We start from the raw sequence: 25,373 nt of genomic DNA on the forward strand, positions 1-25,373 counted from the left end.
CTCTTGAACACCTCCAGGGACTTGTTGAATCTCATACCACTGGCCCCAGCCTGACCAGGTCTCTCTGGAATATCTTCCTACCTTCCAGCAGATTGACTCTCCCCCTGAACTTGGTGCCATCTGCAAATTTACTAACAGTAGACTCAATCCTCTCTCATCCAAGTCATCAATAAAGATGTTGAATAGGACTGGGCCCAGCACTGATCCCTGAGGGACACCACTGGTCACCAGCTACCAACTGGATGCAGCACCATTCACAACCACTCTCTGTGCCTGAGCATCCAACCACTTTTTAAGCCAGTGAAGGGTGCACCTGTCCAAGCCATGAGCTGTCAGCTTTTCCAGGATGCTGTGGGTGACTGTGTCAAAGGCTTCACTGAAGTCTAGACAGACCACATCCACAGCCCTCCCCTTGACCTTGAACATCTCCAGGGATGGGGCCTCCACCACCTCCTTGGACAACCTGTTCCAGTGTTCCACCATCCCCATAGTAAAGAACTTCCTCCTAACATCCAATCTAAACCTACCCTGCTCTAGTTCAAAACCATTGCCCCTTGTGCTATCACTACAAGCCCTTGTAAACAATCCCTCCCCTGCTTTCCTGTAGGCCCCCTTCAGGTGCTGTAAGGCTGCCAGAAGATCTCCCTGGAGCCTTCTTTTCTCCAGTCAAACCACCCCAATTCTTTCAGCCTGTCTTCACAGGAGAGGGGCTCCGGCCCTCTGATGTCTTTGTGGTCCTCCTTTGGACCCTCTCTAGCAGGTCCATGTCCTCCTTGTATTCAGTGCTCCAGGTGAGGTCTCAGCAGAGGAGAGTGGCAGAACCACCTCTCCCAACCTGCTGGCCATGCTTCTTTTGATGCAGCTCAGGATGTGATCGCCCTTTTGTGCTGCAAGTGCACATTGTTGGCTCATGCCCAGCTTTTTGTTCACCAGCACCCCCAAGTCCTTTGCCACAGGGCTGCTCTCTATTTCCTTGCCCCCAGCCCAGACTGATAACACGGATTGTCCCAACCCAGGTGCAGGACCTTGCACTTGGCCTCATTGAACTTCATGAAGTTCACTTGGGCCCACTTCTCCAGCTTCTCCAGGTCCCCTCATCTTGGTGTCTTCTGCAAACTTGCTGAGGATGCACTCACTCCCACTGTCTGTATCATGGATGAAGATATTAAACCTTCACTGCTGGCAACCACTACATGGGCAGACTGCAACTGGGTGTACTTTATCTTAGTATTAATATTAGGAGGGGGTTATTATTTTAAAATTAATCATAGAATCACAGAATCAATCAGGTTGGAAAAGACCTCAAAGATCATCAAGCCCAACCTATCACTCAACACCTCATGACTACTAAACCATGGCACCAAGTGCCACATCCAATCCTTTTTTGAACACCTCCAGGGGTGGTGACTCCACCACCTCCCTGGGCAGCACATTCCAATGGCCAATTACTCTTTCTGGGAAGAACTTTCTCTTCACCTCAAGCCTAAATTTCCCCTGGCACAGCTTGAGACTGTGTCCTCTTGTTCTGGTGATGGTTGCCTGGGAGAAGAGACCAACCTACACCTGGCTACAACCTCCCTTCAGGGAGTTGTAGACAGCAAGAAGGTCTCTCCTGAGCCTCCTCCAGGCTAAACAACCCCAGCTCCCTCAGCCTCTCCTCACAGGGCTGTGCTCAAGAACCCTCCCCAGCCTTGTTGCCCTTCTCTGGACACGTTCAAGTGTCTCAATGTCCTTCTTAAACTGAGTGGCCCAGAACTGGACACAGGACTCAAGGTGTGGCCTAACCAGTGCAGAGTACAGGGGCAGAATGACTTCCCTGCTCCTGCTGGCCACACTGTTCCTGATGCAGGCCAGGATGCCATTGGCCTTCTTGGCCACCTGGGCACACTGCTGGCTCATGTTCAGCCTACTCTCAACCAGTACGCCCAGGTCCCTCTCTGCCTGGCTGCTCTCCAGCCACTCTGACCCCAGCCTGTAGCTCTGCATGGGGTTGTTGTGGCCAATGTGCAGAACCCGGCACTTGGATGTGTTCAATCTCATGCCCTTGGCCTCTGCCCATCTGTCCAGCCTGTCGAGGTCCCTCTGCAGAGCCTCTCTACCCTCCAGCAGATCAACTCCTGCCCCCAGCTTGGTGTCATCTGCAAATGTACTGATGATGGACTCAATGCCCTCATCCAGGTCATTGATAAGGAGACATAGGAGTGAGGGGTTTCACTAAGGTGACAACTGATGAAGGGACACAGAAGTGAGGGGTTTCACTAAGGTGACAACTGATGAAGGGACACAGGAGTGAGGGGTTTCACTAAGGTGACAACTGATGAAGGGACACAGAAGTGAGGGGTTTCACTAAGGTGACAACTGATGAAGGGACACAGAAGTGAGGGGTTTCACTAAGGTGACAACTGATGAAGGGACACAGAAGTGAGGGGTTTCACTAAGGTGACAACTGATGAAGGGACACAGGAGTGAGGGGTTTCACCATCATAAATGGGTAATGGAGAGCGCAGTGCTAACGTGTGTTGTTCAGAACCAGGTCTGGGATCCTTCTGTCACCTGCCCTATAGACAAAGCCTTTCTTCAGAGGATTTTTTAATGCAATGGGCATCAAGCCTCAGCATCCTGACCTTGTTCCTGTAGGGACAGTGATACACTGAAATGCCTTCAAAGATATCACCCCCGAAGTGGACACCCTGGGTTTACTTGGTTATTTCCAAGGTAACAGGCCACATTAATTTAAGCAAACCTCATTCCAGACTACAGCATCCATACAAAGGCATACAGAAGGCACAAGACCCAGAAGAACATGGAGGGGGACAAAAACCAACCCAGAAAACCATTTTGACATCCTCTTTTATGAGTGTTCGTTTCTTTCCCTCCAGCTCTGACCCAAGTCTCGCCTATGGCCGCGCAGCTGAACTACACAAAACACAAAGTCACCTCCAGTGATGCCACCTTTGGACTCCATTTTTTGCCACTCAGATGCTACCACAAAGGAACCTCCCCGAGAGTGTCCTGCACATGCCCCGCTCTGAGGTCCTTACTCTGCCAGGGAGCAGCATGTCTGCAGTGAGTGGCAGCCTGCAAGTGCTGTGGGTGTCCGGCTGCCTCCCATCTCCGGGCTCTACGCTGGCAGGCTCAGGGAAGGAGTCCGGGCTGTCTGTCACGTGCAAGAAGCCACATAGCTCCCTGAGCCATGGTACAGCTACCTGCTGGTGTGATTCACCCATCTCCTGCAGGGAGAACCCTCTGAAATGAAGGAGTTTGGGCTCTCGCCCACGCAAGACCCATCTCCAGTCTTTCCACTGGTGGCACTGGGATGGACAGACGTGCCAGGCGTCTGTGTGGTACAGGTGGCTGCCCAGAGCAGCCAGGACAAAACCACTGCCACCTCCCCAAGTGCTGCCAACCACCTCCCAGCCAAACACTGTCTGCAGTCACCACTGACCAGGCTGGGGCAAGGTTCTGCCCCAGCTGCCAGAACAAGACAGATCCCTTAGAAGGATGTGTGGCTTAGCATCACTGAAAACACAGTGTTCTGGCTGCCTTTGGGGCAGGGGTGCTCTCAGTCACACAAAGGTGGGTTTCAGGTCTTCATTGAAATTCACCACAAGCTGGGACCCATTGTGGCACTCTGTCCAGTGGTCCCCACAGCTGCTGGGCTCTGTGTCAGTATCTGTGCTACTGCTGCCCAGGGAGCCACGTGGGCTCTGGAAGCAGACCTCACAGCACGGCCGGTGGCAGCCATGAAACATCTCCTCAGAGCTGCTGCTGCTGCTGGAGTCAGAGTCCGGGTAATAGTACAGGGAGCGCAGGGAGGGCTCAGAAGGTCCCCTTGGGGCACCCCGCTGCCATGGCTGCCCCCGTGGGATGCACGGTGAAGCATCCTGGGACTCTGGCCGTCCTGGCCATCCCTCTGGCTGCAGGTAGCCCTCCCTAGCGATAGCTGCAAGGGATGGTGCTGGTGGGGGAGGAAGCCCTCCACTAGCCATCTCCCTTTCCCTCACCAGGGAGATATGTGACAGCTCCCCATGGCTCCAGCCGCCTGCCTCCTTCACCCCGCGCCTGGCGTGAGGGGACACGTGTCCGGGCAGTGGGGTCCTCCGCCGACGCCTTGTCAGGTAGGGGCTGAGGGGCGTGTGGCTGCCTGGATAGCCCTCCTGGGCTCTCCACCTTCCTCCCTGCTTGCTTGGGAGCCCCTGGCTGCCCCATGAGGGTCCCCCAGGTAAGGCTGGGCTGTAGGTTTTGCCATCCAGGCTCAGCTCTTGCAAGATTTCACGCAGCTTCTCGCTGCTCACGTAGCTGACTTTTGGAGAGGAGTCCCAGGCCGTGCCAGCTGATGTGTCCTGGCTGGGCAGCTGCTCCAGAGAGTGCCCCTGCCCTGCAGGTGTCCCGCATTCCTGGGCATCTTTCTGGCCACGATCGATGCTGTCCTCCCTGTTAAAAAGCAGCACCTGAGAACAAACAGGCTTATGGTTCACATCTCTCTGGAGGTCCTGAGCATCACGGGAAGGAGGTGGTGTGCCCAGCAAGCAGGGGTGCTGCCATCCATCCTGTTCTGGATCAGGGAGGCAGTGGTTCCCTGGCACATCCCCGCACCGCTCTGAGCTCCGGGTGCAAGGTGCTGCCAGCAGCACGTGGGGGTCACAGCCGCTCTCTGCAGACATCAGCCTCATCAGCTTCTCCTTGGCACTGCTGACTTGCTCCTGCAGGCTTTCAATCACGGCATTTTTCTGTGTCAGACAAATACACCTGTCAAGCACGGGGTGGGTGCAGAGCACAAAAACACCACCAGTTTGGAAGCAGGTGCTGCCAGAAAACAAATTGCCCTTTCCTCATGGACAGGTGCTCTGAGGCAGCACAGCAGCAGGCCTGCATGTGTGTAACCTCATCCTCCCCTGCAGCCCCTCCAGAGCATCCCCACAACATGAGTGTGGGAAAGGGGATACTATGGCAGACAGCTCTCTGAGCTGGGGTTCTCCCACCCATGCAGGTAGGTGAGGGAGCAGGAAGAAGCCTTTTCTGAGATAGAATATCTCCCCTCTAAATTAACCATATTTGGAACAAGACTCTCCTGCTCTCCTCCCTACATGTTTGGGTTTTTTTAAACCCTCGATTGTGCCCAAATGTTGGAATTTTGAGGTGTGGGGTGATGTGACAAAACAAAGCAGGAGGGAAGAGGCCTGAGGGAGAGCACCACTGTGCACTGTGGCATAAGGAAAGGCTTCCCACCCTGCAAAGCCTTGAGCCCCATAAAAGAGAAGGGGAGAAGTTGGCGTGTGTGAGGGGGGCCAGCAGAGCTCTGTACCTCGGTGAGCAGCCTCTTCATGGAGTTTTTCTCCCCTATCAGTTGGTAGAGCTGATCCTCGCTGTACACCGAGCGGCAGCTCCGGCTTGGACTGGTGAAATACTTTGCCATGTGGCTCATGGTTTGGTTTTCCTCTTCAAAGTCCTTCCACTGCTTGAGCTAGGGGGAGTAGGGGAGTGGGTAGAAGAAGGCATCATCGACACAGCAGGCACAGCCCCTGCCGACGTGGCAGGAAGCAGGCAGGCACAGCTCGAGCGGGAAGGAGGGAGACAAAGGGATGGAGAGCGGGAGACAAAGGGATGGAGAGCGGGAGACAAAGGGATGGAGAGCGGGAGACAAAGGGATGGAGAGCGGGAGACAAAGGGAGGGTGTGATGGAGGAGCAGAGATGGCTAGGCAAGGGGCCACTGTGTCACTTGGAGCCTCCCACCCATCTGAGCCCTACCCTGTCCCTGGCTCCAGCCTTTAGTGCAGCGAGGGGTGGGTGCCTGCCTGCACTGCAACCTCCAAGCATGCTGTAAAGGCCCCCTCCCTCTTCTCCCCCATCCCTGACTCCATGACAGACAAAGGCTGTGTCACACACGCCTCCGTGTCCCCAGATCACCAATGACAAGCTGAAAATCAGCGACATTCAGCATCCCTTTCCTAGCCTGGCGTCCTCGTGGAAGCCTTGCGCAGCCCAGCTCCTTATCGATCTTGGATGAGCCAGAGAAGAGCAAGCCCATTAGGAAGAACAAGTTGATGAATTAACAGATCCAAATTAAACAGACTGTTCAAGGCCCCCAGGCTACAACAGCAAAACCAGTACAGGCAGAGAACAAGTACAGCTTATCAGCTCCTCCAGCCTCGCTCCAAGAGACCTCACGCTTGGCAGAGTATTGCCAGCAGGCTTGGTGCTTGTCAGAGGAGGTTTGGATCCTGCTCCCAAGGACTGCATCCACTGAGGTAGGAGGGGACCTCAGGAAATCCTCTGCTCCAACCACCCTGCTCAAGCAAGGGCAGCTACACCGAGCTGCCCAGGACTATGTCCACCTGTGTCTTGAGTATCTCCAAGGATGGAGACTCCACAAGCTCTCTGGGGAGCCTGCTCCAGTGCTTCACAACTCTCACAGGGAAAAATATGATAAAAATTTGTGATTTAAATAGAACTTCCTGCCTTTCAATCTGTGCCCATTGTTTCCTGTCCTGTCAATGGACACCACTGAGAAAAGCTTGTCTCCCCCTTCCCTACTCCACCCCCAACAGTATTTATACCTCACACTGGTGAGATTCCCCTGAGCCCTCTCTGGCACAGATGTTCTCTTTCTTCAGCTTCACCTCTTCCTCCCTTTCTCACCTCATTTCCTTGAGCCCAAACATCCCTCTAAACATTAAACTGAGTAAACAACTGCTTCCTCTGCCTCTAACAATGAAAACCTTTTCCCACTAACATTGTGGTCAGGCACATCAGGCTGCTTCTGGAGGACAGGGGAAGCAGAAGAGCCTCAAGTCAAGACAAAAGGTTTCCTTCAAACACCTCTGTGCCCTCCCCCTCATTTGTGGCAAAGCCCAGCTTCCTTCTCCAAGAGCACAGAGGGAGACAGCCTCCCCCAAGGACCGCCAGCAGCCAAGAACCCTCTGAGCTTACTGAGACCATCTGGATGGCCAGAGCCCAGCTCCATCCCTGCCATGAGCAGAAACTCTTAATGAGAGCAGGTGCATGGGGCATGAGGAGAGGACAAGTGCTTAAAGGACCAGTCCCACCACCCAGATGGAAGAGGATGGCAGCAGCCACCTCATAGTATCAGTATCACAGTATCAGTCAGGGTTGGAAGGGACCACAAGGATCATCTAGTTCCAGCCCCCCTGCCATGGGCAGGGACACCCCACACTAGATCAGGCTGGCCACAGCCTCATCCAGCCTGGGCTTAAACACCTCCAGGGACAGGGCCTCAACCACCTCCCTGGACAACCCATTCCAGGGCTTCACCACTCTCATGGGGAAGAACTTCCTCCTCACATCCAGCCTGAATCTCGTGGCCCTTCTCTGACCGGAAAGCCAATCAGATCCTGGGCTGCAGCAAGAGAAGTGTGGCCAGCAGGGCAAGGGAGGTGATTCTCCCCCTCTGCTCAGCTCTGCTGAGACCCCACTTGGAGTACTGCCTCCAGTTCTGGAGCCCCTATTACAAGAGGGATCTGGAGGTGCTGGAAGGTGTCCAGAGAAGGGCCATGAGGATGAGCAGAGGGCTGGAGCACCTCTCCTATGAGGACAGACTGAAGGAGTTGGGGCTGTTCAGTCTGGAGAAGAGAAGGCTCCCAGGTGACCTCATTGTGGCCTTCCAGTATCTGAAGGGGGCTACAAGAAGGCTGGGGAGGGACTTCTCAGGATATCAGGTAGTGCTAGGACTAGGGGGAATGGAATGAAGCTGGAGGTGGGGAGGAAGTTCTTCCCCATGAGAGTGGTGAAGCCCTGGAATGGGTTGTCCAGGGAGGTGGTTGAGGCCCCATCCATCCCTGGAGGTGTTTAAGAGCAGGCTGGATGAGGCTGTGGCCAGCCTGATCTAGTGTGGGGTGTCCCTGCCCATGGCAGGGGGGTTGGAACTGGATGATCCTTGTGGTCCCTTCTAACCCTGACTGATTCTATGATACTATGACCTCTGACCTCATCTCCACACATGCCTTCTGAGTGGCTGCCACCCACGGCATGTTCTTGCAGGAGGGTTTTGGACCATCAGCTCTACAACATGCCTGCAATCCTTAGAGACTCAGGGGACTTGCTTGAGGAAGCAGAGCCGCTGTGGGCTTGGAGGATGAGCTATGCAAGTGAGCCTGAGCCTTTGAGGTAAAAAGATGGGCAGTAAGCCCTTTGGCTCACATGGCTAAACTCTGACCCCATGTGCCTGTCCCCAGCCAGCTGGCAAGGCAGAGGCGGCAGCATACCTGTGGGACAAAGATAAAGCAGTTGATCGTGGTTGTACACACGAAGATGCTTCCAGAGGTGAAACCAAACAGCAGGTTGTGCCAAGCACAGAGGAAGCGGTGAACTAAGCAGACAACGCCAGCGGCCAGGAAAATGAGGTTGACCCCCACGATGAGCGTCAAGGACTGGTTGACCGGCGGGGAGCTGACATTGTCAGTCAGACCGGCCAAGTAGGTCCCGTACAGCAGGAGGATACTCTGGAAGGAGAAAAAAGAGGTTTCCAGAGTGTGGAAAATTACAGCCTGATGGTGTCAACCCCCACCTTGTGCCGAGCCCAGTGAGCTCAGATACACTCAGCACAATCCTAATTAATGCTCTTTGATCTACGCTGCAGCCCTTCAGCGTGTGGCGGTGACACCGCAGCAGACGCCCGGCACCTTGCTGCACGTCACAAGTGGGAGGCAGAGCAGGAGTGAAGGTGCTGGTGGCCCCTGAGAAAGGGGCATGACAGGCTGGGGGTCAGGTGGCACAGAGCAGGGCACCTGAAAATGTCCCCTTGGGCAACCTGGAGCAGGAGCAGCAAAAACGGAGAGAAAAGAGATGGAGGTCCCTGCAGGGAGGCCAGGGTGGGGTGCCACATCAAGGAGCAACAGCATACCTCTGAAAGAGCAGAAAGGAGATTCAGAAGGAAAAAGCAAGGCAGAAGATGAGGAGGTTTAGGCTGGAGGTAAAAGGATGTGCTTGATTCCTCCTTAAATAGAAATCTGAAAAACTACCAGGTGCAATTCTTCTCCCTTTCCTTTGCTGCTTCCTGCCTGACGCCAGCAGCAGTGAAAGGAGCTGGAGAAGTGCTCTGTACACAGGGGCCCTCCCTTCCCTGGACTAGGTCAGTTGTTTCAGAGCAGGCTTCCTTACCATACTGCCCCTCAAGTGTGCCATGCATGCATCTTTCCAGTGTGCTCAGGACTGAACTACCCAGAAGGCTGAATCCCTCCTTCCCCAGGGCACACTGTGGGGAAACACCAAGTATTTTTTGCCCACCTTGGTAGAGCAGGGCATGGTCTGCCTTCGGGATCATTGGGAAATACCATCCAACAAAATCCCTGCTCCTGCAAGGATCCAGAACACAGGGAAGATGACTCCTTCCTTATTCCTGTGCTACCCAGCACATGTGACTGTCAGCCTTTTACTAAGAGACATGAAATTGTTATTTGGGCATCAAGAAGTGCTTTGTGGGACAGATCTGCATCTGCAGTACATACATTCAGTAGACTCTTCTGCACCTTTCCACGCTGTGGCTGCTTGATGACTGCCATGGCCACTTGCAGGGCTAGGGTCTGGAGGAACACTCTTACAGGGAAGAGATGTTTCCCCCCATGGTCTTTGGTGAGACTCCCACCCACAGAGCACCACACATTCTCAAGGGGTGGCTGTAATACTGAGATCTGTCTTGCTGGGAACTAGGCTGATGCCTGACCCTACTTCATAGGATCTGCATGGGATCATAACTGTGATCACTATGGGGTACCTCCAAACACACCTCCAAAAGCAAACCAGCTCCTAATCCCAAAGCAAGAGGAAAAATCCAGCCTCAAAGTCCCATTTAAAATTCATACAGTCTATCTGGGACACAGACAACAGCACTGCTGTCTCGTAAACTAGGACTTCCAGCAAGCACGGCGCTAAGCTGTTTGTTTGTTTGAATCTTGAACAGAGGCCTTTGCTCCTAACTCCAGGTATGCCCTTGGCAAGTCTTTCTGTTCATTGCTCTGTGCCAGGCAAACCAGGGTAATGCACTGGGTTGCTTCACAAAGGGCTGAGCACATGGAATGCCGTGGAAGACAAGATGTGCTCCCTGCAGGCAGATGGAGCCTACTCTCACGTTAATGGAAATCCAGACTGAGTTCAGAGGAACTGCCAAAGAAACAGCTCTGTGACCCACAGTAGGTGGATAGGATCAGGGTCAAGTTCAATGCAACACTAATGAAGGGTACATGGGACTGGTAATCATAGTATCTGTCAGGGTTGGAAGGGACCACAAGGATCATCTAGTTCCAACCCCCCTGCCATGGGCAGGGACACCCCACACTAGATCAGGCTGGCCACAGCCTCATCCAGCCTGGCCTTAAACACCTGTTCAAGGGGAGATTGGACGTGGCACTTGGTGCCATGGTCTAGTTGTGAGGTCTGTTGGAACAGGTTGGACTTGATGATCCTTGGGGTCTCTTCCAACCTTAGTTATACTGTGATACTGTGATACCTCCCTGGACAACCCATTCCAGGGCTTCACCACTCTCATGGGGAAGAACTTCCTCCTCACCTCCAGCCTCAATCTCCCCACCTCCAGCTTCATTCCATTCCCCCTAGTCCTAGCACTCCCTGAGATCCTGAGAAGTCCCTCCCCAGCCTTCTTGTAGGCCCCCTTCAGATACTGGAAAGCCACAATTAGGTCACCTTGGAGCCTTCTCTTCTCCAGACTGAACAGCCCCAACTCCTTCAGTCTGTCCTCACAGGAGAGGTGCTCCAGCCCTCTGCTCATCCTCGTGGCCCTTCTCTGGACACCTTCCAGCACCTCCAGATCCCTCTTGTAATAGGGGCTCCAGAACTGGAGGCAGTACTCCAGGTGGGGTCTCAGCAGAGCTGAGTAGAGGGGGAGAATCACCTCCCTTGCCCTGCTGGCCACACTTCTCTTGCTGCAGCCCAGAAAGGGAGCTGCTTTATTCCAAAAAGCAGTTTGCAGGAGCTGAGGCAAAAGCATCGCCTGTCTAAATGCTAATACAAACCGTGGACAAAATCAGAGGTGGAGACACAGCCCTGGAATCCCAGGGAACGCCTGCAATCCCTAGCACCAAAGGGCTTTTAATGATAGGCTAGACTAATGTCTTTAAAATTAAATGTAGGGGGAAGGGGGGGAAGAAGGACTTGGCCACGTCGTGAGGTTTCTCTCTGCTCTTTTCCCTATAGTTCTGGGTAGCTGGTGAGTCAGAAAGGAACTGCCTGTGCCGCACGCAGAGATGGAGCCATTCCCAAGCACAGGCTGTGAGCTCACAAGCTTCATCAACATCAGCCTTCTGAAATGTGTCCAGCTTCTGACAACCCAGAGACACAGGAGACCACAGCCAATTACAGCGATAATTATGCCTCCGTAGTTACATCAGCAGAACTAACTCTTCTGGAACAGGAACGGCCACGTGCAAAGCTGCACCAGTGAAAGTGGACCTTGGTGGCATAATTAAGCTGATGCACATCCTGTAAAGGTCAACACCACGCACTTGTCATCAGCACCTCTTTGATTTGCAGTCAGAGGACGGGAGGGCTGAGCCATGAGGTGCATCACCGCCGTGGATGGTCACCTGAGGTTCTATGGACAGAGTGTGCTTTAGCAACACATGAGTTTGGAGAAGGAGAGTAGATAAGGTATGGGGATTGCAGGGAGAGAACTAGAGAGGCAGCACATGGTGTGTGTGAAAGATGGTGGGGCAGGCAAGAAATGGCTAACAGGTTTTTACAAGGGAATGCAAGAAAACACTGAGAAGGGAAGGACTGGAGATGGGAGGGCTTTCAAGATGAACAGGAGTAGCCAGAACCCGCAGCAGACATGACACCTGGAGGGGCAGCAGAGCTATGGTCTCTTCCAACCTGGTTAATTCTATTCTATTCTATTCTATTCTACTCTACTCTACTCTACTCTACTCTACTCTTCTATTCTATTCATGCTGCTGAATAGTTGATGTTGCAAGACTGGAGGAGATACAATGCAGGAATCAATGAGAGGTTACATACCTTAAACCCGAGAATGAGAATGAGCCAAAGATCGGAGTAAAGAGACGCGCAGGACTGCACCCGGCTCACCGAGCAGCTCATGCCTTTCTCTGTTGCCTAGAAGGCAAGGGCAATCACAGAATCACACAATGGCAGGGGTTGGAAGGGAAGCCTGGGGATCATCTAGTCCAAGCCCTCTGCTAAAGCAGGTTCACCTAGAGCAGGCTGCACGGGAACACATCCAGGTGGGTTTTGAGAGTCTCCAGAGAAGGAGACTCCACCACCTCTCTGGGCAGCCTGGTCCCACGCTCCAGCACCCTCTGTCCCAGTTTGAGGCAGATCCTGTCTTGCCTCCCAGCGGGGCAGAAAACTTATGAGGCTCACACAAATGGATTGCAGAAGTGATGGTAAGTTCAAATGGAAAAGCAGGGAGTGTTTTACAGAGAGCTACAAGACAGTGACAAAAGAAACCCAAAGCATACCCAGAAAGCCTCCCAGCATTTCCCTTCTCCCTACCTGAGGGTACACCCAAAACCTCCAGGGCTCTTTCTTCCCCCACTCCACTGTTAGGCTGGCCATATTGCCCTTCCCCCTTCTCCTCTTGGCATTAGGCCTAGGCAGGCCTAGGAGGCCTTGAGATAACTCCCCTTCCATTACCAGATAGGGAGCATCTCCCACAGGAGCAGCGAGGGAAGAAAGAGGAAGTGAGAGACCCTGCTGATAGATTTATAGGGAGCAGGACATTATGGGTATGAAATATGCAGCTTCCTGTGTCCACCCACTGGGCTGACCTTCCTACCACCTTTGCCCACCAAAGAGCTGACCTTCCTACCACCTTTGCCCACCAAAGAGCTGACCTTCCTACCACCTTTGCCCAGACCGATCAGATAGGGCACAGTGAAACCCTCCACTGCCCCTCCTCGTCTCTTTACCCGCAGTGAGACGCTGAGGCTTCGGAAGCACTTGACTGGATCAGAGAACACCCAAGTCAAGAGCAACATGGCATCTGCCAGCACCAGCACTGCCACCATCACCAGCAACTGGAGGTCTTTGATAATCTGCAAAGAAAGAAGCATTGCTGTGGTGGGCAAATGGGCACCAATAATCTCCATCCCCTTGGGTCTCTTCATGGTTGTTTCTTCCAAGGGGCATGTCCATCCTAATAATTCACCCAGAGTGGACTTCAGTAACTCATCAACATCCAAGTTGGCTTTGGTTCTAGCTCCCAAACTCCTGAAGGCCTAACTAGTCTTGGGGACAGGCATAAACCTTCCTGAGCTGGGTGGCTAGCTGGTAGCTGCTATGTCAGAAAACAAGAGTGTCATTCCTTAGGGTCGTATCACAAGCAGAGACATAAAGGGTGAGGAAAAAAATCTGGTAGGATTATTATTTTCTCAGTTTAAGACAGATCCTGGTGGCTCAGGAAGGGGAGTCCCTGCTGGTACCCAGTTCCCCTGCCAAACCTCTTCTCTCACCTTTCACCCACTTTTTTTGCCTTTGAAAAGTGGCTGCAGAAGAGCCCACAGTGCTCCCTCCCTCCCTTCAAGAGGGGATCAGAAGCACCTGACCATGACCCTACATCAGAAGCCCCTGAGAACACCTGATTTATTTTCATCCCAGAAAACCAATCATCCCAGAGCCTGGACACAAACACTGGTGGGAAGCGTAATTAAGACACATGGTTGATGCAAAATGAGAACAAGACCTTGCTCAGGGATGAGGCTGGGGAACAGACAGCGCGGCAGGGCACCTGCTTGCTGATGGAGTGGAAAGCATCATGCCTCACAGAATCATAGAATCAATAAGGTTGGAAAAGACCTCAGAGATCATCAAGTCCAACCTGTCACCCAACACCTCAGGACTAACTAAACCATGGCTTCAAGTGCCACGTCCAATCCTTTTTTGAACACCTCCAGGGATGGTGACTCCACCACCTCCCTGGGCAGCACATTCCAACGGCAAATTACTCTTCCTGGGAAGAATTTTCTCCTCACTTCCAGCCTAAACCTCCCCTGGCACAGCTTGAGACTGTGTCCTCTTGTTCTGGTGCTGCTTGCCTGGGAGAAGAGACCAACCCCCACCTTCAGGTAGTTATAGACAGCAATAAGGTCTCCCCTGAGCCTCCTCCAGGCTAAGCAACCCCAGCTCCCTCAGCTCATTGTGCAGGAATAAATGAAGAGCCCATGTCCAACGAGCTTTTGTTGATGCAGTTGGGTTAAACCACCACAATGTGAAACCAGACCTGTGTTTGTTGGCACTCTGTCATGTTGGTTTTACCTGCTGTCCCCCACCTGTTAGGGACTTGCTGGTGTTTGTCCCTCTGGGTAGTTTGCCCTCCCCATCCAGGTGCTGCATACTCACCACCCGCTTGTCCGGCACCCTCTGGGTGAACACCCTGTAGAGCCGCCAGCTCTTGCCCAGGATGGGGCCAAGCACCAGAGAGCTGCCCACACACAGCAGGCAGAGCCGCACCTGCCAGGGGAGGGGGCAGAATGAGTGGGCTGAAGGGCAGCCATGGGGCTTGCAAGAGCACCCTGCGCCCTCCCACCCAGGGATGCAGTAAAGATAGGTGGGGATGAGCCTGTGGGATTCTGGGGTGCTGTGTGTGTCATGTTGGGTACCAGAAAGCCTGATCACCACAGGGTGAAATAAATTAAAAGGCAGGCATGCCTGCTGCTTGCCTTTTCCTCCCCAGCTTGGGACGAGCAGGCAGGGAGAACCAGGCAGCTTGGAGCAGCAGGGGAATGGAGAGTCACAGCAGCAATAAATCATTTGCAGAGACCTCTATTAATTATCCTCAGCTTGGTGGCTGAGCAGAAGAGCAGAACGTGCTCTCTCCCACATCCCTCTCTCCTACTAGGTGCATGCCCAGTCCCTGGTCTGTCAGGGTGTTGGTCCCAGGTCAAAGACAGGGGTTCATCACACAGGTCAGTGTTTTGGTGCAGATCTGCTTTGCAGCCAAAAAAAAAACCCCTCCCCTGCAACCCTGTGGCACCTACGCCACACTGGGCAGTGGCTGCTCAAAGGATCCCACCTCACTTACATAGAATACATAGAATAAACCAGGTTGGAAGAGACCTTCAAGATCACTGCGTCCAACCCATCAACCAATCCAACACCACCCAAACAACTAACCCACGGCACCAAGCACCCCATCAAGTCTTCTCCTGAACACCTCCAGTGATGGCGACTCCACCACCTCCCCAGGCAGCACATTCCAATGTGCAATCACTCTTTCTGTATAGAACTTTTTCCTAACATCCAGCCTGAACCTCCCCTGGCGCAGCCTGAGACTGTGTCCTCTTGTTCTGGTGCTGGCTGCCTGGGAGAAGAGACCAACATCCGTCTGTCTACAACCTCCCTTCAGGTAGTTGTAGAGAGCAAGAAGGTCACCCCTGAGTCTCCTCTTCTCCAGGCTAAGCAACCCCAGCTCCCTCAGCCTCTCCTCGTAGGGCTTATGTTCCAAACCCCTCACCAACTTTGTTGCTCTTCTCTGGACTCGTTCCAGCAAGTCAACCTCCTTCCTAAACTGAGGGGCCCAGAACTGGACACAGTACTCGAGGTGCGGCCTAACCAGTGCAGTGTACAGGGGCAGAATGACCTCCCTGCTCCTGCTGGCCACACTCTTCCTGATGCAGGCCAGGATGCCATTGGCCCTCTTAGCTGCCTGGGCACACTGCAGGCTCATGTTCAGTCTACCGTCAACCAGCACCCCCAGGTCCCTGTCTGCCTGGCTGCTCTCCAGCCACTCTGACCCCAGCCTGTAGCTCTGCATGGGGTTGTTGTGGCCGATGTGCAGAACCTGGCACTTGGATGTGTTCAATCTCATGCCCTTGGACTCTGCCCATCTGTCCAGCCTGTCGAGGTCCCTCCGCAGAGCCTCTCTACAGAGGGACCTCGACAGGCTGGACAGGCTTCCCTCTCCCTATTGCACAAGCCTGCCTCTCCCCAGGGAGCTGCTTGGTGTGCCCCTCGGTGTGCCTGTGGTTTGCAGAACTATGAGGGCTGCTCAGATGGAAAGCACCTGGTTGCATTTTGAGGCTGTGGAAACTACAGCCCATCCAGACATGCCCATCACTGAGGTAGTGACAGGCTCCAGCTAAAGAGAGCAGGTGCAAGAGTGAAGGTGCCCCTTTCAGCAAACCTTCCACCCTACTCACCTGAATAAGCTTCTCCACCAAGTCTCCAGATGGCAGGCTCTGCTCCTGAATCCCAAAGAGGTAAGCACTAGTGTAAGTCATACCACTGCCCAGGAGGGTCACAATGTTCAGATTGGGGCTGGACATCTTCACAATCCTCCAGGAAACAAAAGAGGGAAGGCAGTGACAGTTACTGAGCATCATGACCTGACAGCACAAGGGTAAGGTCCCCTTAGAGAGATGATGATGGCCATAGGGGATGCTGACACAGTCCCCACCAAGTTCCTGCTGTTCATAGCTCCTCCAGAAGTTCAGCTATTGCTCCTTGGTGCATGCTCCATCCAGTTCTCCTTGGTGCATGCCCCATCCACGTCTCCTTGGTGCATGCCCATCCTCTCCCCTGTGTTGCCAAAGTGCTTCACAATCCCTCAAGTATTACCAGGCTTGCCCCATGGCACCTCTAGCCCCTGCATGGATCTGTGGCATGGAAAAGCATCCTTGAAGCAGCTTCAGCTAGCATCATTTCAGACAGAATTATGGGAAGCCACAGGCTTCTAGCAGCAAAGCAGAGTCACCCCAGCTGGATCTCTCTGCTACCAGAGCCCGTGGCAGACATGCAGAGCTGCACAGCAGTGGCAGCACATGCTGCAGCCACACATTCCCACAGTGGTACAGAGCAAGAGCAACCAATGCTCCACAGACATGCAAGTAGCACCACAGCACAGCCCCCAGGTTCAAGGCAAACACCTTCCTCCACTGTCCTCTGCTATAAAGGGGTAGAAGTAGAAAACCTCACCAGTGCAGCCTGGCTGACTGTCCCCAGCAGTAAGCTCTGGTTACATCAGCTACAAATGCCTCCAGGAATAGGCTCTTCCCACTGCTCCTTCTTTTGAGGTGATATCTCTCCCCTCAGCACAGTCTCAACTTCAGGAAGCTGCCAGCAACGTTCAGGTTACAGCTTCTCCTCTGTAATTCCACCCCATCACTCATAATCCTGTAACTGTACTCAGGGATGGGAGAATCGACCCACCGATCTCTCTCGACCTCTTACCCTTCTCCAGCAAGCCCATCAGGTGAAAGCTCTTTCTCCTGCCACTCCCTCATGGAGCTCCATGCCTTCAATCTGCTGTTAAGTCATTGCATTTCTCCACCCTGGAGTTTCTTCCTGGCTTGCACCTCATGTACAGAGCCTAGGATTCACCCTGGGCCTCTCCCTCCCTGTCACCCCCACCATGCCTCAGCCCCTGGGGAAAGACACCCATCAGCTCACCCTCTCATCTGCACGCTGCAAAAGGTCTCCTTTGCCTTCCCAGGTTCAGCAAGCAGGCCAATATTTATTTGCTGCAGTGCCAATAAATAAACCACACTCATTACAGCTTCACTCTGAGAGTACCTTCAGGGAGCATGAAGAATTTGCCCATCAATTCAAGTTGCAACTAAACTAAACACCACTGTCCTTCCACAAACCAAGTGCAGCTACTGCACCACAGCAGGCATGGGGCTCAAGATAAACCTGCATGAGCAGGACCCTCTGGACTGCAGGGTGGTTATGAGAAGCACACCACCAGAACAAGAGCACCACCAGAGCACTGGGACAGCAGCAGCCCAGGCTGCAGACAGATGCACCCCTCTATGAAACAATGACACATGGAGCACAAAGACTTTTCCAGGTAAAGCTTGGGAGCAGGATTGATCTCCGTGGGGAGGAAAAGCAGCTGAGACACCAAGGGACTAATGAAGCTGAGAAGGTGGCAAGAAGGCAGGAGGGACATCCAGAAGTGCTGAGGATCATGAAGTGCTGGGTGAGACAGTTTGAGATATGAGGAACTGCTGAGGCTTCTGCTTGGGTTATGCTGCATTCTGAGGAGCAGGACTCTCCACATCCTTTGTGCAGACTGAAGAGCACCAAGGAAAGCAAGCACTTCACCACTAGCTTTTCTTACCACCACGATGGACATGTTCTCCACCACTATGGACAACCACCAAGATCACAAATGGTTAGCAATACCCTCAAACTACAGCAGGAAGGATATGTGTGCATGCTGGGGAGAGCATGATGGCTTTGCTCACAGACCTGTGCTGCTCAAAGGGATAGTCACCAAGACTGCCATGTGGAGGAGGAGACCAGCTCTCTCTGCTCACCCTTGTTGATGTTTTTATTGAATAGCACCTTCTGGATGAGACCATTCACTGCTCCCTGTGCCATGCTGGGGGTCTCTGTCTCGTCCACAGCTCCCTGGCCTTGGTGAAGGAGGCAGCAGTACCAGCAGGAGTGTTCCTGCCAGTGATCAACACTGGGTACGATGGAAACAACTCCAATATCCCTGGCACTGCCCTGCTTGTACCATGCTGCTCCTTCAGGTTTGTATGCTACTATCAGTTCAGAGCCTGGTCCTGATTAGCTTGATCCTTCTGCTGCAGCCCTGGGGAACTCTCACAGCAGGAGAGGGAAGCCCTTACCTGTTTTTCCTGCAGCGAATGGTGAAGACAAGAAAGAAGAGCGCTAGCAGGACTCCTCCGGTCAGCAGCGTCCACACAATTCCCACCAGGGCAACAGAGAAGGATGGGGAGCTCTTCCCACTGCGGTCAGATGTCTGCTGGAGGCAAAAGGAGTGAGGAAGAAGAGGACATTGCTGGGGCTCCCGGCACAGAAGGTCCCTGCTCTGGTATTATGACTCCCATGGGTGCTCCTGCTCAGCCAGCAACCACATCTCCCAAACCCCTCCTTGTAAGCAGACACCACAGCACCAGACCAAGACCAGGTCTAGTGAGATGTGTGTAAACAGGATACAATACTCTGCCACATGTTGAGCATGCAGGAGGAGAGGGCAGTCCAGGAGCCCTCTTCTTATGGCCAACCAGCCAAATGCATAATGAAACCAGACAAGCAACTCATAAACCTCAGGCAGCCCTGGCCATGGGAGAAGGGAAATGGGTGATGGTTCCCCACTGTCCTCCTCTAGCGAGAAACCTCTGGAGCAAGACCTTGTGGTACCCCAGTCATAGCATGCTCCTATAGAAAGCTGAGTAGGGCATCCTTACCTCTACCAGCAGCAGGTAACCAACTAGGTGGCTGACGTGACTGTGAGCCAGCAGCACAGCTGCCATTCCATGCAGAAAGCACAGAAAAGGCAATGGAACAGCGTTTTCCTGACACATCACACAGTGACACACCAAGCTGCACTCCACCCATCTCCCAGCTGCCTTCAAACTAACTTGGTCCTAGGCAGACATCAGATGAGAACTGGCTTTTGAGGGACACTCCCACAGGAGGTATGATGGAGGCAGCTCTCTCCTTGCACAGAAGTCCACACCTTGAGTCCTGTGTCCAGTTCTGGGCCCCTCGGTTTAGGAAAGATGTTGAGTTGCTGGAAGGTGTCCAGAGAAGGGCAACAAAGCTGGGGAGGGGTTTGGAGCACAGCCCTGTGAGGAGAGGCTGAGGGAGCTGGGGTTGCTTAGCCTGGAGAAGAGGAGGCTCAGGGGAGACCTTCTTGCGCTCTACAACTACCTGAAGGGAGGTTGTAGCCAGGTGGGGGTTGGTCTCTTCTCCCAGGCACCCAGCACCAGAACAAGAGGACACAGTCTCAAGCTGCACCAGGGGAGGTTTAGGCTGGAGGTTAGGAAGAAGTTCTTCACAGAAAGAGTGAATGGCCATTGGAATGTGCTGTCCAGGGAGGTGGTGGAGGTGTTCAGGAGGAGACTTGATAGGGTGCTTGGTGCCATGGTTTAGTTGATTAGGTGGTGTTGGATGATAGGTTGGACTTGATGATCTCGAAGGTCTTTTCCACCTTGGTTAATTCTAGTCTATTCTACATCCTGAAGTGCCATGTCTACACATTTTTTAACACCTCCAGGATGGTGGTGACTCCTTTGCTTCCCTGGGTAGCCTGTTCCAACTTAACCACTGCCAGGTCCCCATTAAGGGGAGGAGGATGGTGACTGAGCTGGAATCACACACACCTTCATCTTCTCTGGTGCTAAGTCCTTTCTCAGGTATTCCAGTTCACCTGCACACAATTCCTTCAGCAGAAGACTGTTTTCCTGACAGCTGCCACTGTCCCATACTCCCAGCTCTCCCTCCAAAGTTTGAGCTGTTTCTGCTTTCAGCCTTGCTAGAAATATACCTGCAGGGAGAAGCGAGGCAGCTGTTCCCAGCTGATGCCTCATCTCTCTTCTCCAGCTGAGCTCCATCTCCTCTGGATGAGCAAGAACAAGGCACAGCTCAGAGAATTAAATCCAACACCTAACTCCTAATCTGCAGGCTTATGGCAGCTCACATGTTGGTGCCATGTTGGTTGCAGAGCTGCTGGGTAAGGCAAACCCCTGACTGGGAGAGGCCACCAGCTGAGAGCCACCACTGCTGCTGCTGTGTTGTGCTGGGATATGGCACTTTGCATCAGCATGAAGGGATCCCTGGGGAGATGTTCATCTCCCTCCTGCAAACTTCCTCTTCCCTCTCCCCATCCCCTGGAGAGTCTTTTGGCTCTCTGAGAAATCAGCCAGCTTGGTCACCCTCTCCTTCACCAAGACCCCATCACTCAGCATGAATCAGGGTCATCTTCCCACCTGCCTGTAGCTGAGAGGGGATGATAGGGCTGCTCAGGGGTGGTTCAGGGCTGTAGCACCATTCTACCATCTGCATCCTACCTAGTCAAGCCCAAGGGCAACACCTGGCTTTGGTCAGCAAGGTGAGCAGGGTGGACTCAGCATCCCAGGGCTCCCACACTTCACTCCCAGCTGCATCCACCAACAGTATTTTTCCACCTCTGGCTGCTGCTGAAAGCAACCACCCAGGGGTCAGAAACACCCCTGTGTTCTCCACCTTTCCTTTCCCAACACATTCCCCCTCCCCAACCTGACTGTTTCCCTGGATGTTGATGCAACTTGAAGTTGATGGAGCGCTTCATCTGCTGCTGAGTGGAGTAAATCCTGGCCCTAGCAGGGGGAATATTAATTGTCAGGCAGCTGCCAGAGCAGGGGGAATATTAATTGTCAGGCAGCTGCCAGAGCCAGAGAAGCCAAGCAGCTTATGGTCTTCTAATTAAAGGCCCATGGTCGTGCAGGACATGGTGGAGAGCCAAATAGGCCAAGCTTTGCTGAAGAACCCAGCAGCCTCAGGTGAAGTCAACTGCAACTAAATGCACCCCTGTGTCCTTTCTACTGGCTTAGTGGTGGGGGGAGAGGTACCATTTATTATCAGTGATGGCTTTTAATTAAATCCTGCTCTATTTGTGTTTGAGAAGCACTCTGAAGTTCCAGGAGACGGGAAAGGTCAAGGGCAGAGGAGGTCACCCCAGGCCACTCCTAAGCAGCCATCATGGCAGCCAACAAACAGCAGGGATGCTTAATACAGCTTGGCTGCTTGTGGCTGCTTCCTCACCTTCTGCCTAACTGCAGGGTCTCACCTAGGCAGCTCTTGTCTTGGAGGCCACCCCAGGAGGTGACAGCTCTCAGCCTCTGGGTGGACTGGGATTGTTTGGCGGCTGTGCCTCTGTGCCTTCCCCTCTGCCAGCCTCCCCCCTACTTCTGCAGCAAACCTTGTGCCCTAGAGCGCTCCCCACTTCCATACTTACCACTGTGACAGTGCAGAGCTCCTGCAGTGCCTGCTGCTGTGGAGCCTGGCTGCCAAAACTGGAGCTGCCATCGCAGAGCTCAGAGCAGTTGAACCCCAGCTCCATAGCACATCCTCAGCAGTCATGCAGCTGTACCTTCACCCCTGATGGAAGAATGAGGGTCAAGCTTTCTCCAGCAAGAAGCAGCCTTTTGGCACAGGCTGTATCTCATCCAGTCAGCAGGGTGTGGGGCACAGGGGCCTGGCAGCCCAGGGCTGAGCTTACCCAAAGTGAAGCACTGGACATCCAGAGCCAGGACAGGGAGCGCTCACCTCTTGGTGTCCCTTGGTGTGTCCTCTGCAGCCAGATGAGTCAGCACAGGGTGTGAGTCCCTGCAGAGCGCAGTGGCACCCTGAGCCCTGCTACATCACCCTGCAAATCAACACATGTCAGGGTCACAGTGGCCCCCAGCCCCTACACCCCAGTGTTCCTCTGCAATTGCGCTTCCCTGCACTGGTGCGATTCCATGATGTAGCTTTGTGGGTTCCCTCCCTGCACCAGCAGCCACTGCTGGTTTTGCTTTGGCCAGCAAAGAACCAGCAAGTGAAGACAACAACAAACAAACCAACAAGCATTGCCCACACTTAATGGGACCTACACCTGTTTATTCAGGAGGTTTAAAAGCCTGGCACCTCCATGCTCCCTATCCCTCACGGCGCTCTGGCTGCCAGGGTGTTGTTGCTGCCTGCTCCCGCTCCCCTCACACCACCTTTGCCTCCCTTCCCTCTTTCATTTCCCTTTTTGGTGGGGACTTTAATTAGCCTCATTACCATTTTAGACATGAGGTCATACTTATCCTCAAGCATCCTTACTCAATTACCATTGTCACTGGTTTTAATTAGCTTCCAGCGCACGACCAAAAGCAAGACTCCTGTCGTTAGCAGCCAGGGAGGAAGGGCAATGGCTCTCTCCCTACTAGCTCCTAACAACAGGTGGGAAGGGGGGGGGGGGAAAAGGCATGCTCCTTGGGGCTGCTCTCCTGCCCAAGATTCCATGCTCAGACCTCATGCCTGGCCAGTGCTCCATCCTTCCCTGCTGCTACTCCCCACATGTCACTCTCCTCTCCTCACAAGTGCTTTCTTTGGGAAACCTCCTATCATTGCATGACCAATGAAAAAGTAGACTCAAACTGACACATGGTGATGACACTTGCTGTTCTTCACAGGAGATGATCAGGACTTGAATGCCAGCAAAGCTATGGGCTTGATTCTCAGCTTTGGCAAATGTTGCTTGCAAATCCTAGCACAAAAACAGCAGGGTCAGTGGGGCCAAAATTAGCAGAGCCACATATGAACCAACAACCACAACACTGCTGCTTGGCAGAAGCCCCAGCATACTGTGGGGCTGGATGCTGTCCTGCCTGTGCCAGGGCTGTCCCCAGCACGAGGTCAGCTTCCCATCCTACAGCTGCAGCATCCCACATTAGCCAGACTTCTGTTTTGTGTGTGATAGAAGTTATTTTCAGGAGGGCAAGCCAGCCCCATCAAGCCTCCCTCTCTCTCTGGCTTGTAGCAAACCATGGTGGTGTTTCCTCCACAGCAGGACAATGGGGCTGGGATCTTGTCAGTGCTGTGTAGTGACAATCCAAGGGCATGGCAGGGAGGCTGGAACTAGATGATCCTTGTGGTCCCTTCCAACCCTGACTGATACTATGATACTACTATGAAATGGGTACAAACTAAATACAGAAGGTTCCACTTGAACTTAGGGGAAAATTTCTTTACTTTGAGGGTGCCAGCACACTGGAACAGGCTGCCCAGAGAGGTTATAGTCTCCTTCTCTGGAGACCCTCAGAACCCAGCTGGACACATTCCTGTGCAACCTGATCTAGGGGAACCTGCTTTAGCAGAGGGGTTGGACTAGATATCTTCAGAGGGCCCTTCCAAACCCTATTAATCTGTGATTCTGTGACCACCCTCTGGAGGTTTCCATGCCCTTCATCACTCAGGCTCAGCAGACAGATGCAGAGATACCCAACTGCTGCAGCAAACACCAGACTTTACAACAATGATAAAGGAGCAGTGGAGAGGTGAACAGCTCAGGGGTAACACTGGCAAATGTGACAGAGCACGGAGGGGTTGTGTGCAGTGCCTTGGGGATGGAGATAGGAGAGCAGCATTGAATTGTTGATGCTGAGAAGACCTGCAGGCAAGCACTACATAGCCTTCCAAAGAGCTCAACTCCTTCCCATGCCCCTAGGTGTGTTTAAACACACCCTGCCTGTAACCTCCTGCCATGTCAAGAAGGGGAGTCCACAAGCCAGGTGGGCCATTACTAAGGGTGGTGTAAAGCCAGTAGGCATGGCCCTCCCATGGCTCACAAATGGAGAGGCTGCTGCAAGGAATAGGAGTTCAGTCCCCATCCCCCCAGGAAGCCACCCCATGGCAGAGGACCTTAGTGTCTCCCCATCTTCCATCCTGCCATTCCACAAAAGGCTCCCACACAACATCAATAACAAGCCAAGGCCAATTAGTGCTCATTGGTATGCAACAAAGCCAGCACTAGCATGGTTGCTGCTGAAAGGCAAGAGGCATTTGAGCCCAGCTCCTGCCTCTGGTGAGAGCTGGCAGGAATGCTGCTGCATGGCCTGGAGAGCATTCAAGGGGGACCAGTGCTGCGGGGTGAGGATCACTGCCCTTCATGGTGAGGTTGGGCAATGGTTGGGTGGACAAACAGCAACAGGAGTAAGAAAACACAGCCTTAAAATGTGAGGGTTTCTCAAGGGCTGAGACCTGTGGGAGTTTTGGGGGGTGGGGTGGGGTTTTTGTTGTTGGTACTGTTTGGTTGGTTGTTGTTGTCACTGTTCAACAGCAAAACGCCCAACAGATCTGATGGATCACTTACACAGCACAACCACAGAGTGTTATGAGTTGGAAGACACTTCCAGAAGTCATCTAGACTAACACTTCTGCCATGGACAGGGACATCTTTCACTAGATCACACTGCTCAAAAAGCCATCCAGTGTGGCCTTGAATGTTTCTAGTGATGGGGCATCTACCACCTCTCTAAACCACATGTTCCAGTGCTTCACCTCTCTCATTGTAAAAGTGTCTGCCTTCTATCTACTCTAAATCTCCCTCTTCTACTTCAAAACTATCACCCCTTGTCCTGTTACAACAGGCTCAGATGAAAAGATTGTCCCCATCATTCTTATAGGCCTTTGAAGTACTGAAAGGTCTCCCCAGAGCCTTCTTTTCCAGACTGAACAATCCCAACCCTCTCAGCCTGTCCTCACAGCGGAGGGGTTCCAGCCTTCAAATCATTTCTCTGGCCTTCTCTGGACCCACTCCAACAGGTCCATGTCCTTTTATTGTGCCAGGACTCTAGAGCTGGACACAGTACTCCAAGTGGGATCTCAGCAGAGATTTTCAAACAACAGAGAGAGAGAACACCACAAGGGCAGTTTCCAGCAGCCCACACATCCCATGCAAGCAGTCACAGCATCAGGTGAAGTAAACCCCTTGCTCAGCCCCCTGGCTCTGCCTGTCTTGCTCTCCTCCCCCTATGGGCTTGGGGCACTGTGGTATCACATCTGCTGGCTGGTTGGGTGACAGTGGCCACAGCTGAGCACCAGCGTGCATGGGGACGTGATCCAGCAAGCCTGAAGCTGACAGGATCCAAATGACTGGAACACATGAAAAACATGAACATTATCA

At 53.2% G+C, this 25,373-nt stretch overlaps 1 protein-coding gene across 1 annotated transcript; it reads right to left on the bottom strand.

Moving 5' to 3' along the window:
* Nucleotides 1-3,200: 3,200 nt before the first annotated feature.
* GPR156 (G protein-coupled receptor 156) lies at nucleotides 3,201-21,809 on the bottom strand. Its single transcript, XM_054163487.1, has 9 exons — nucleotides 21,678-21,809; nucleotides 18,565-18,698; nucleotides 16,126-16,261; nucleotides 14,327-14,437; nucleotides 12,898-13,023; nucleotides 11,987-12,082; nucleotides 8,224-8,460; nucleotides 5,306-5,464; nucleotides 3,201-4,730 (listed from the first exon to the last, which is right to left on the bottom strand). Exons 1-9 carry the CDS (start codon nucleotides 21,780-21,782, stop codon nucleotides 3,567-3,569), a joined length of 2,268 nt encoding a protein of 755 aa, XP_054019462.1. The 5' UTR covers nucleotides 21,783-21,809; the 3' UTR covers nucleotides 3,201-3,566.
* Between the last annotated feature and the right edge of the window lie 3,564 nt (nucleotides 21,810-25,373).

Source organism: Dryobates pubescens, chromosome 8 (genome assembly GCF_014839835.1).
Source record: "Dryobates pubescens isolate bDryPub1 chromosome 8, bDryPub1.pri, whole genome shotgun sequence".
NCBI classification, from domain to species: domain Eukaryota; kingdom Metazoa; phylum Chordata; class Aves; order Piciformes; family Picidae; genus Dryobates; species Dryobates pubescens.